The sequence below is a fragment of the Coptis chinensis genome, chromosome 4, assembly GCF_015680905.1.
Source record: "Coptis chinensis isolate HL-2020 chromosome 4, ASM1568090v1, whole genome shotgun sequence".
Classification (NCBI taxonomy): Eukaryota; Viridiplantae; Streptophyta; class Magnoliopsida; order Ranunculales; family Ranunculaceae; genus Coptis; species Coptis chinensis.
Window position 1 is genome coordinate 28,883,550 of NC_141459.1, and position 12,878 is coordinate 28,896,427.

Below are 12,878 nucleotides of genomic sequence, written 5' to 3' on the forward strand. Positions count from 1 at the left end.
TCTTCGATATTGTTTGATGTCTCTCTCTCCATTTCTATAAATCGAAAAAATTAAAAATATAAATAACTTAAACAGTCAAAAATCCCAATGTACATAAACAGTGTAAATAACTTAAACATCAAAACTCTGACAGAGTTCACCGAACTAACTCTGACAGAGTTCACCGAATATGCTAATTCACCGAACTCTGACAGAGTTCAAAACTCTAACAGAGTTCACCGAATATGCTACTTCACCGAACTCTGACAGAGTTTACCGAATATGCTACTTCACCGAACTCTGACAGAATTTAAAACTCTGACAGAGTTCACCGAATATGCTAGTTCACCGAACTCTGACAGAGTTCACCGAATATGCTACTTCACCGAACTCTGACAGAATTTAAAACTCTGACAGAGTTCACCGAATATGCTACTTCACTGAACTTCCCACTGCCCATCATGGTCTTAAACTCGTCAAAATTAACACCCATCCCCATCTCTATCAACATTCTTAATCATCTTCTTACAATCACCAACACTACAATTTTGTCCCAAACTCTTATACACCATATGTAACTCATTAACAGAAATCAAGCCATTCTTATCTTTATCATACATATCAAGGCAAATCAAAACTATCAAGATATATCACTTCAAAATAGCACACAGGAATTATGTAAAGAACGAGCACCTCACAAATAGCACGCCATTACAAAAACAGAACCAAGCTAATTAAACAACAAATCCAAGAGACGTTACAATATAAACAACATATTGTAGGTTTATTTCAAACGAATCCAAACTAATTAAACAACAAATCAAACGAATTAAAAGTGGAAAAATACTTTAATCCAGAAGCCAAATACGGTTTGGAGAAGAAGAAGCCGAGAGAGAGAGAGAGTTCTCCAATTTCGCGATGATTAAAATTTTCATGTTTTTTGAATTTTTCAATAACACGAAATATTGAAATATCGGAAATTTTGGGTGAATTAGACCATCAGATCTTGAGGTGAGATCGGACGGCTGAGAAGAAGATCCGATCAACAACCATCAGTGGCACTCTAGACAAACCGTATATATAAATATATAAACACACACTGCCATATTTCAGATCCGATCAACAACCAAATTTAAAAAATGTCTACAGCCTTCAGCGGCGACGAAACAGCTCCATTCTTCGGCTTCCTCGGAGCCGCCGCCGCTCTAGTTTTCTCCTGTAAGCCAAATACTAATTTCAATTCGTAATTATGTTTTAATTATTATTATAATTATAATTGTGTGTTCAGGTATGGGAGCAGCATATGGGACAGCAAAAAGTGGAGTAGGAGTAGCATCAATGGGAGTAATGAGACCAGAATTGGTTATGAAATCGATAGTGCCAGTTGTTATGGCTGGTGTTTTGGGTATTTACGGTTTGATTATTGCTGTTATTATTAGTACGGGTATTAATCCAAAAGCCAAATCCTATTACCTTTTCGATGGGTATGCACATCTTTCGAGTGGACTTTCTTGTGGTCTTGCTGGTTTATCTGCTGGTATGGCTATTGGTATTGTTGGTGATGCCGGTGTCAGGTAATAATATTCTTCATTGGTTTTGTTCTTTTTTTTTTTTTTTTACTATGTTGTCAGTTTGGCATTATTAACTAGATAACATGGATAGAATAGTTTAAACTTTTAGTTATTATAGCTCCATTGGTTGGTTTTCTTATTGTTAGAATGTATATGCTTGATTTTCTTATTGTACAGGCCCCTAAGGTTCTAGAGCTACATATTCGATACTGAAGTAGTCGTTTCTGTTGGCTCCCCTATCCAGCTGTCTAACCCTGGCTATTAGAATGGTTCTGATTTTTGTGAGACCGTGGTTTAAAGAAGCCGTTTTTTGAACATGATTGATCTAAGTGGATCTTGGTAGATGACGTTGGAAGGATTTCTTTTGTTTACCAGGGAGCATTGTTTGGTAGAGGAATAGTTGTTTTATGTTCCATGAGAAAAACTCAGACTGAGCAAGAGATCTGTAAGAGGGTAAGGGATGGGAGATGAGTTTGTTGACAAAGTGTTCCTCATTAGTGTTAGGGAGAGATCTGTGAGAGGGTAAGGAACAGGATATGTTAACGAGCCGGTGCAAAGATAGAACAAAGGAGAATTTTGGATGGGTTGGTTCAAGATGGAATGCTTTGTTTACGAGTGTGAACAGAAAACCGAGGTATAAAACAAATGGCTGAACTCAATATTGAATCCAAGTGATTTGGGTATTTGAAAACACACACGGAAGGAGAAACCAGTTGTTTGAATACACGAGGAAGACTCATAAATCATAATGAACAAGATATTGGTAAGAGGGTAAGGGAGGGGGAGAGTTATTCAATTTCGTGTGATAATCCTTGATCAATGGCTTTGATCGTGATGTTTGTTGCTGTTGAGTTTGTCGACGGAGTGTTTGCATTACTTGATGAGATAATATAAAGGAAAACAAAACCAGATAAGAAAATTAGAGATGAACTTGTCAGTTATGAGTGAGAATAGAGAACAAAGGTATAGGAACAATGCTTGGATTCAAATTTGGATCTCAGTGACTTGAATTTTTGAACAAATCAGTTGTTAGATCCATGAAAAAAACATATAATGAACAAGAGATTAAGAATGGGTTAAGGGAGGGGGGCGTTATTCACTTTCAACAAGTCTGATCCAACCCTAACTTATACCTGTCTTAATCGGTTCTTTTTTGTAGTCAGGTATCTGGTACCGGTATGATCTGATACTCTGATCCAGTATTTTAGACAGATTTGAGCAAACAGATCAGAGGACATTGGTTTAATAACTTTAATTGGAGGCTCTAGTTAGTTAGCATGGTTACCACAGTATCACATTTAAAAAGGAAGAAGACGTTGTGCATTTAGTTCTCAATGTTTAGAGATGTTATCTAACATTATGAAAAACATACTTCTTTGTAAACTAAACGAACATACCCAGTTTCTCTACAATCAATTTAATATGTATAACTTTAATAGGAACAATGTGTGTTTTCCTCTCTTGTATCTGTAAAAGATAGATTTATATATGTAATCGAATACAAAATTGAGTAGGTTGTAATGGCCTAAAAATACAGAGCGAAGTTATACAAACATAGTACAGGAGAATTGCAGACTCAATCATCTCTTGATAGTCTCCCCTTTGAACCCTAAGTGCAAAAAATATATGTATCTTTTCTTCTCCTGGATATTTGCAAGAGAAATAGCAATATCAGGCTTATGTGTGGCTTGTAGGCTTACCGTGTTGACGTTTGTCATCCTTTTGGTAAGTGAATGATAATTCTACTGAGTAAATTCTCATGACTTTACTAGTTGCTTGAAGAAAACTGGCTCTGCTCTGTTTATTGAACAGATTTTACTGGGGTTCTTAGGATTAACTTTGTCATGTTCTGCTTTAAAGGGTCTGTTTGCTCCAAAAAGAGCTAAAGCGATCACGTTTTTGGAATGCTTATCAGGGGAAAAAAAAGGGGATGATAATTTCTACACTTGCTAAGTTTTCGTTCAAAGTGCTTGCGCGTGAAGTTTGACTTGTGTTAATATTCGTGGTTATTGTTATTTTCTGGTTATTCTATAAATCTATTTTCTTGTCAAAAAGATGAAGAAAAAGAAGAAAAAGAGTGAACAAAAAAGAAAATGTTTATGTTGTGTGTTGACTGTTTAATTTGAGTATAATTCAAATTGTGGATGATTAGATTTCGGACTGAACTATTTTTTGTAGAGCCAATGCACAGCAACCAAAACTCTTTGTTGGTATGATTCTCATCCTCATCTTTGCTGAAGCGCTGGCATTGTATGGCCTCATTGTTGGTATCATTCTGTCGTCCCGTGCTGGCCAATCTAGAGCTGACTAAGAGCTATCTGATCAGTTTCTCGAGTGCAGTATGCGGGTGCATCATAGCCTTCCAGTGTTCTGAGTTTAGAAATGTTAGCTCTGCGCTTCCAGTATTCTGAGTTTAGAAATGTTAGCTCTACGCTTCCAGTATTAGCTGAAAATTCTTTATCCTAAATGCAGATTACTTTGCCACATGTACTTGGTGGTCGAAGAATAGGAACCAGTTTTCTGAAATAAACTTAAGATATGATGATTGTCTATCAACTGCTGTATTTTGCATTTACGAGCCCTGGCCACAAAGTTATCGTCATATGTTTGAACTAGTGTTGTGTGTAATTTTTTTTTGTTTTTTTTGCTGTTTTCTACTTGTGCCAATTTAACTCTATATTACTGAGGAGTGAGGACCCAATGAAGAAGGAAGTTTGTTTACGCATAACTCAGACAATCACTGTATAGATGAGATGGTTTCTAGGGAAACTTGTTCTTATGAGAAAACTAACTCCCTGTGTCAGGTGTAGTTTATTTGTACCACATGCAGATGTGTTTGTGCCGTTTGCTCAATGCCAATGTCAAGTATATAAATCAAACCTGAAATATTTCGCATCACTGTTGGGTTTGAGTGGTGAGACATTTCAGGTACTTATATGCCGGAGCAGTTGTTTAGCTTAGATGGTAGTGGGTAAAATTAGTGTAGTCAAGGCGCGCGCTTAAAGCACAAGGCGCATTTTTAGTGCCTCGCCTTGACTAAGGCGCGAGAGGTAATATAAGGCGTGCGCTTTTTGTGCTTTTTGTGCTTTGTTGAGGCGCGAGGCGCACAAGGCGCGCGTCTTATCAACTTTTACAGTTTTTTCGTTTTTTTTTTTTTACAATTTTTGCTATACGTGACACATTTACACTCGATCCAACTGTCGTATGATATAATAAATTGTACAAATTTAGTAAGTTTTATTGTGGAGTACACTTTAAACTTAATTTTGACTAGTTTTTGTTAAGTTGTATGGATTGAGAGAAGATACAAAGATGGATTAAATTTTAAATTAAGTTTTACGGGATTCTAAAATTGAATCACGTATTCTATTTTATGAATAATTCATTTGGTTCAATTCGATCGGTTCATTATTTTAGTTTATTGAAGTTGAGCTAGATTGTATTAAGAGATACAAGTTTTATTTTGCTCTTTACTTATTGTTTAAGGTTTTTCTTTTAAATGACTACAATGGTTTTATGTTTACAATTACATAAAATTAATTTTAAAGTTTGGCTAAGCAAATCAGTGATAATTCATGTCATATTTAATATTTATTTTATTTTTTATTTGATATATATATTTTTTTATTATTACGCGCCTCACTTCAATCAAAGGCGACCTTTTCAGTGCCTTGCTTTAAGGCACAAGAGGGTGTTGTGTCTTAGGTGCGTTTTAACGCCTTTACTACACTGGGTAAAATCAGTGTTAAAATCTTTGAGCTACTTGAATCTAAATCCAAAAGACGATTTTCAAGCTAGACCTGATACGGCCCAACTCAAAGCTTCAAGCCTTTAACTGTCAAAGTGATCAATTTGATTTGGGCTGCAATCGCGAAAGTAAACTATTTTTGTACTGACCCTAGATTGTATGGTCGCGTTTGTGAAAAATCCTCCAAAGCAACAATCATCACAAAAGACACCCATTCCGTCTCGAAAATGCTAACAGACTGAAATACCAAATTTACCTTCAAATTAAGTAGTCGTTAATATTTTATTTATATTTCTTTATTGCCAACGATTTTCTTCATAACCAAAGTTAGTTTTTTCACTCTTGCATTCTGAAATTCTCTAGGCGGTGGTTTTGATAAGGTAATTCCAATTTAACTTAATTTATTTTTTATTCTTTCTCAATTATTCATCTTATCTTCTTGGTTCATATGAATTGGAAAAATGTGTGTATAATCAAAGTTTTTCAATAAATTAGTGGGTTTTTTCACAAATAAATTTGGGGGTAAATTTGGTATTTCAAAAAAGCAAACGGTTTTTATTTTTATTTTATTTTATTTTTTTGGTAAAACACATATATTATAAATTACTTAATTAAAACCATGTACAATGTTCAAATCCACCATACCAGGTGGTAGAGGATCTCTGAAATGCTTGTGGAGAGCCAACTAAGCAAGCTCATGTACCTTTGCATTATAGTTTCTACACACCCATTTAAAATTATAAGATAAAAAACTCCTAGCTATCACCAAAATATTGTCCCTAATAGGCAGCCGTCTATAGGATTCTACAAAAACATTTTCAGTAGTGGATTGTAGAGTCCCTAATAGGCAGCAGTCTCCACTCTACAAAAAGCAAACCGTCTTAATAGTTTCGAGATGGAATGGGAGTATTTTGTGGTGGTTGTGACTTTGGGGGGGTTTTTGGCAGAGGCAACCATACAATATGGGGGGTTAGAACAAAAAAACCCCTAAAAACAAAAAAAACAAGGGCATCCAGAAGATGCGATCGTGTGGGAGTAGTGGTACATACGTCGTAGCAGACGTAAGCAAAAATTATGGTAAAATAGTCAAAGCCCATAACTTATTATTAGTTTCTCTCTCTGGAAGCAAGTCCGAAAATTCTCAGATAGACAATAATAATTAACGTCTTGGGACACCATTCTTGGATAGCATTTAAATTTGTTGTGAATTTCAATTTGGTGGTAACAAAGTTGAATGATAACAAAGCGGTGGTTGTGTAGCCCATTTGTACGAAAAATTATGGCGGAAGAAATAAACACCAACAAAACAGCAACGAGATGGTTGTGGCCTTCTCTATTCCGTTGGATACCTACCTCTACTGATCATATTATAGATGCCGAGAAACGTCTTCTCTCTCTAGTCAAGTAACGATTCCTTCTTTTTACTAATAATATACTAGCCCATGATTACTTGATGATTGATTGGAATATTGCTGTATTTGCAGAACGCCATATGTTCAAGAGAATGTTAATATAGGATCAGGGCCACCTGGTTCTAAAGTAAGATGGTTTCGTTCCACAAGTGACGAATCAAGGTTTCTTAATACCGTTACGTTTGATAGTAAAGAGGGTTCTCCTACTCTTGTTATGGTTCATGGTTATGCCGCTTCTCAAGGATTCTTTTTTCGCAACTTTGATGCTCTTGCTAGTCATTTTAAGGTCATTGCTATTGATCAACTTGGGTCAGTATCTTAAAACTTGTTCTTCTTCACAAATTTTAGTCAATCAATAGTTTTACAGAAAAACTAAAAAGGAAATCTTACGAGTTTCTGATGGTTTTTTACAGTTGGGGTGGATCAAGTAGGCCTGACTTCAATTGTAAAAGCACCCAAGGTTTTGTTTTTCTTTTTTCTTTGTGTACATATGTTTAATCATATTAGGCTATTACATTTATTTTTATAATTATCGTCCTAGGGATTAAAAGTGGATTCTCAAGCTCAGTACATCACAAGGATGTACTGATGTTGGACCCTGGGGCGGACCTTGTTGTCTTCTATATACATTATTGCATAAATATCAGTCTATGTGAGGCTGTGTTTTATGTTCTCTTTAAATGGAATGAGGGACTGGTTTCCTCTTGAGCTACTTTCATGTTCATCTAGACCAAAATTACAAAGTGTTGCATTTAAGGCCACCCCTTGTGGTGCATATTTTTGTTCTTTGTGGGTCGATTAAATGTAACAATCATATAGTTGCTTGGATTCTCAACCTCATCTACCTAAACCTTTTGAGCCTTGAGACGGGCCCCCATATATTATTATTATTATATTAGTACGAGTTTATGCTAGTCCATGTTTTTTAGTCACTTAACATGGCAGTAAGATGTTGTCTCCCTATAGATGCTTTCCTATGAGCTGTAGACCATGCTTAGGAAGGCATTCTTAAACCACTTTACTGGTAGACCCCTCATTAGGAGGCACAATGTTTATTGAAGGTATTGTGTCTATAGAGTTAAACATGCATAAAAGCATCTATTTTTGCATTCTAACGATTTTACTCAGCCTGATTGCTATGTACTCCCGTTTGTATATTTCAGTACTTTCTAGGACTCTCATCTGACAGTTGTCTGTGCTTAAACAAAGTACAGTTTCTCTATGGCATTTCTTATGAGGAAACAACAAAGTGCTAGACGCCATTCCTATTTTTTGGTAGCTTTGGACTTCAGTTCTGAGTCAATTTGAACGCTCTGACCTGTAATATCTAATTCACTCATCTTTTCGTGCAGAAACCGAAGCATGGTTTATAGATTCTTTCGAGGAATGGCGCAAAGCAAAAAATCTTAGCAATTTCATCTTACTAGGTCATTCTGTTGGAGGATATGTTGCAGCCAAGTATGCTCTTAAGGTACTCTTTTTTATGCTAATTCTTTCTGCTGTAAATGATTATTTTTATGATAATAGTATCAATTACATTTGTTTCATTGCCACATCATTGCTAATGGATTCATTGTTTTTCAAGCATCCCGAACATGTTCAACACTTGATTTTGGTGGGGCCTGCTGGGTTCTCATCTGATTCCGATGCTTCCAAGTCTGAGTGGCTAACTCGATTTAGAGCAACATGGAAAGGAGCTCTTGCAAACCATCTTTGGGAAAGCAACTTCACACCCCAGAAGATTGTCCGGTACATTTTTCTCTGTGTTTACTGATGCTTATTTCATTACACTCTTGAGTACTTTGTAAGATAGATCATTAGGACCTCCCAAAATGCGACTAATAAATTTTCAGTCATTCAACTTTGAACTTTGAGATTTCAGATTTGTATCTCTATTGTCATTAGTGTGCTTTTTTCTCAACTCTTTATCGCCTCCATTATACCATATATGAATAAATATCTTTTACTTAGCAAACTTTTATGTAGTTTTTCTAACTGCCTTTATTTAATAGTATTTTTTAGTTTATACACCTCTTTATAAAAGAGGTTGTTGCTTACAACCCGAACAAGTAGGTGTGAAACGGTGAAACTCAACAGGAAATGAGTCGTTCAATCTTATCCACATCACACAAGATACCACCTCTACGATGACTCACTTTTGCTTTGGTCCTCTTCAGCAATCACGTCACTGTCCACCTGAGCCGAAGGCGTTATCTTCCCCTGAAGGGTAATTGATTGAGCTAAAACCAGCTCTAGAGGAACCACGCTCAGTGGCTATTGTCACCAACCCCATATGCCCGAATGTCCTAATAAGTACACGAGTGAAAAACTCCCTAGGTGATGGCGTTATGCTAGTTAGTTTCGAACCCACAACCTCCTACATGTGAGGAGCAGTGCACAACCGTAGAGCTAGGCTCGTGCAACTGCCTTTGTTTATGTTATCATGACAAATACAATTTACTTAGAATGGTATAACCTGGTAGTTCCATGAACTACATTTAATTGGTGGATCCTTTTGGTTGCTATAGTACATTAGTCATTGACTAAACTCTTACTATTAGTAAAACATACTGAAGGATGGAGATTTTTTCTTGTACGTGGAGAAGTTTTTAAAAGGATCATTGTTTTCTTAGGACGTGTCGTCTTTTACTTTTAGAACATGTTAAGAGTTATAATCGCATATGGGGTATCTAAAGCCTAACATGATAATATAAAGACTATGTTACATGGACACACCATATTTCAAAAATAATCTGCGGTCGGATAATGTATCCCGTGTGTCAGATCGGGACACCACAGACATATATTGTGTGTGATATACCTTAGTTTTTTATATTTCGCCGTGTCAGACACTCCGTATCTGTGTCGGATATGGACACATGTGTCCGTGTCAATATAACTTAGTATAAAGATCATGGGGCGGCTCCACTCATACCCAATTGCTTTTGAGTTGGTTGCCCAAAATTTGATATCAGAGCGGGCTATTTCATTGGCCTAAAGGGCCCATGTTACCCATTTATAAAGTGTCCACGTGTTTTGCTCAAGATATGCCACACGTGACTCGTGAGGGGGCGTATTGAGATTTTCAATCGCATATTGGGATTCTAAAGCCTCTCATAATATTATAAAGATCCTAGGGTTGTTCCACTCATGCCAATTCGTTTTGGGTTGGATGCCCAAATTTAATAGAACTAATCAGGCTTTCTGGAGGCGATGGTCATCATGAGAACGCCTGTTCATAAACTAGAGTTGTATAGGACTATAGGTGACAGCATGGAAATGCAGAAGTAATTAGTTTAGAAAGAAGAGTCAAGGACAAGTATATCCAAGGACCAAGGGAATCTTATGATAACCTAATAGGAAAAAAAGAGTAACAAATTCATCTAAGGTGATATAGGCATGCACATTGAAGGTCAGTGATACCACTTAAAGAGCAGCTGGAAGAGAAAAATTGACTTAATGAAGAATAGGATTTGTGTTGCTTACTGGTAGTTTAGTACAAGGTGATGGAATTTATTCTTTGCCTGTGTAGTGTAGAACAATTCTTCTCTAATACATGTGGCCATGTGGGCGAAAGATTTATTGTCCTTCCAAACAACAACAGAATTTTTTGATCGACTTGCCATGTTATAGTTGCAAAAGTGTCTATTTTCTTCTGAGTTTAGTTCTTATGGTTTTTTATGTATTATGATTCTTTGATCATTTTCTCGATGATAAGTTTTATATATCTCTTATGGCCTTTTGTAACTCCTTTGAGCAGTGGTTTAGGTCCTTGGGGACCAAATCTCGTCCGAAGATATACCAGTAGTAGATTTGGTGCATATTCAACTGGTGAATTATTAACTGAAGATGAGTCCAGATTGCTTACAGGTAATCGTGGATGTGTATTACTTCAATTTAATTTGATTTGATTTTCATTCTTGTTTTCTCTGTAGTTTTTATAGTTTTGGATATTTAGTGATACTTATTGTTTGAATGGCAGATTATCTATACCATACCTTGGCTGCCAAAGCCAGTGGCGAATTGTGCTTAAAATATATATTTTCATTTGGTGCATTTGCAAGAATGCCCCTCCTTCACAGGTTTGTAGTCTATATGCTGTTTGTACAGTTTCGTTAAATAACTAATATTATTACAATAAAGTTATGAGTTGTTTGATATGCTGGATACAAAGTCATTGAAGGAAAACTCTCACTACAGAATATCATTAAAGAAAAATATAAACTATACTGTAATATCAGATCCAGTGATTTTTGAGGATCTATCAAGTTCATTTTGGAGTATTCATTGAAGTTCAATACAAAGTCCATGTATTGTTGTGGATTTAGTTTTCATTGAAGTTGACGTAATGTTCACAATACTTAAAGAAGTTATAGAAGTCAGTTCTACTCAACTGTAGCACTTGATAACCTATAAGTATATAACCACGTATTGTGTTATTCCCATTGTAGCGCTTGCGAATCAAAAGCTCATAGAATTGCTTGACATGAGATGACCGTAACCCTGACGCTACTGTAAGATAAAGCTTCATGATCATCTAGGGATTGATTGATAAAGCTTCTTAGTTCTTTTAACAACCTTGTGAAGTTCATTACGCATGATGTCTTTCAGAATTGTTTAACCTGATGTAATGTCTATACATTCTTGCTCATACCCCCCCAAGTCCCAAGTATAAAATAACGGAACATCATGAATCTTTGGTGCTAAGTTTCCCCCTTCCAGCTCTATTATTCTGTATAAGTAATATAACATTACATAATTGGTGCAGCGCATCGGACTGGAAAGTGCCAACTACTTTTATCTACGGCGTTCAAGATTGGATGAACTACCAAGGGGCACAGGAAGCTCGCAAGAATATGAAGGTCCCATGTGAAATCATAAGGGTTCCACAGGTCTCTCTCTCTCTCCACACCCTCACACCCACACCCACACAGTAGAATACTAGATATTATATGGAATTATGGATACATGTAAATAACTACTGCAGTAGTGTGGAGTTGTGGTACTAGATATTATATGGAATTATGGATACATGTAAATAACTACTGCAGTAGTGTGGAGTTGTGGGGTAAATGTTGGAATTGGTTTATTGAACGTGGCTGTATTTACTGATTTACACTGGTAATATGGAGGTCACCTTGTAAATGATTAGCATCTAGGCTTCCTTTGGCTAGGGGGACCCTATATGATGACATGAGCCAATAGATTATTTGCTGCTCTTCTCAGAGTTTCGGTTCTGTCAGTCTTGGCATGTGAACTTTGGGCCCATTGAAGAAGTGTCACCTAGTATCTGACATGCATGTAGCATGCACTGTTGGTACAAGTGCAGTAAATAGTCTGGTTGTGTCACTTTGCTAGGGCTCTTGAAGCCTTTTATGGTGCAGCCACTCAGGGTTGAGAGTTATGAGAGCACTTATTTACAGAAATGGAATTATCCCTTTTTCTGACACTTCTTGTTACAGGGTGGCCACTTTGTATTCATTGACAACCCAAATGGATTCCATTCTGCTGTCTTCCATGCTTGCCGTAGATTTGTTTCACCTGGCTCTGGCTATGAGTCCCTCCCAGAAGGCCTGACATCTGCTTAATGAAGTAACAGTACAGTGTACAAGTCTCCCTTGGTGGGAGTTAGTGGCACCATTTTTTAATTTATTTTCCTTTTTGTCCTCGTAGCATTGTATTTTCGACTAGTGTATGTGCTCACCATGGGTCACTGGTACTGATAATCTGCAGTGTGAAACTTATATCTGTACTTTTGGTAGCAATAATAATAAATATATGTATATATGTATATGGTTTTGTACAGCTTCTGAATTTTGATGCAAAGTCCCGTTTAGGAGCCCATGTCAACAACCACTGTATTGCCATTTCCAGGCTTTGGGGGTGCAATTGATAGATACAAGGAAGTGCATATATTTTGTATGTTAATACAAACGTCTTAATTTATTGTCCATGTCTCCTTGTTATGCCATGAGACTCATTTTCAAGCTTTGTAGTGCAAATGTGCAATTGATGCAAGGTTTGGAAGCTCAAAAAGAGATACGTATTGGGTAACTTATGCTGATAAAATGTACACGGAGTAATCGCTCCGGCACAATTACACAGAAACCAAACCAACAGAAGAATCCAAGTTTAGGGGTAAAAAGAAGGGTATAAAACCAGATTTAG

General features: G+C 36.5%; 2 protein-coding genes across 2 annotated transcripts; both read left to right on the plus strand.

Moving 5' to 3' along the window:
* Positions 1 to 976: 976 nt before the first annotated feature.
* Positions 977 to 4,165, plus strand: LOC147503057 (V-type proton ATPase 16 kDa proteolipid subunit-like). Its single transcript, XM_086607885.1, has 3 exons — positions 977 to 1,197; positions 1,268 to 1,553; positions 3,729 to 4,165. The coding sequence occupies exons 1-3, from the start codon at positions 1,119 to 1,121 to the stop codon at positions 3,859 to 3,861; spliced, it is 498 nt and encodes a 165-aa protein (XP_086464011.1). The 5' UTR covers positions 977 to 1,118; the 3' UTR covers positions 3,862 to 4,165.
* A 2,242-nt stretch (positions 4,166 to 6,407) lies between these two features.
* Positions 6,408 to 12,501, plus strand: LOC147503058 (alpha/beta-Hydrolases superfamily protein). The gene is made up of 9 exons (XM_086607890.1): positions 6,408 to 6,702; positions 6,783 to 7,019; positions 7,124 to 7,170; positions 8,063 to 8,181; positions 8,296 to 8,459; positions 10,471 to 10,580; positions 10,693 to 10,792; positions 11,479 to 11,602; positions 12,173 to 12,501. Exons 1-9 carry the CDS (start codon positions 6,533 to 6,535, stop codon positions 12,296 to 12,298), a joined length of 1,197 nt encoding a protein of 398 aa, XP_086464016.1. The 5' UTR covers positions 6,408 to 6,532; the 3' UTR covers positions 12,299 to 12,501.
* The last annotated feature ends 377 nt before the right edge of the window (positions 12,502 to 12,878 follow it).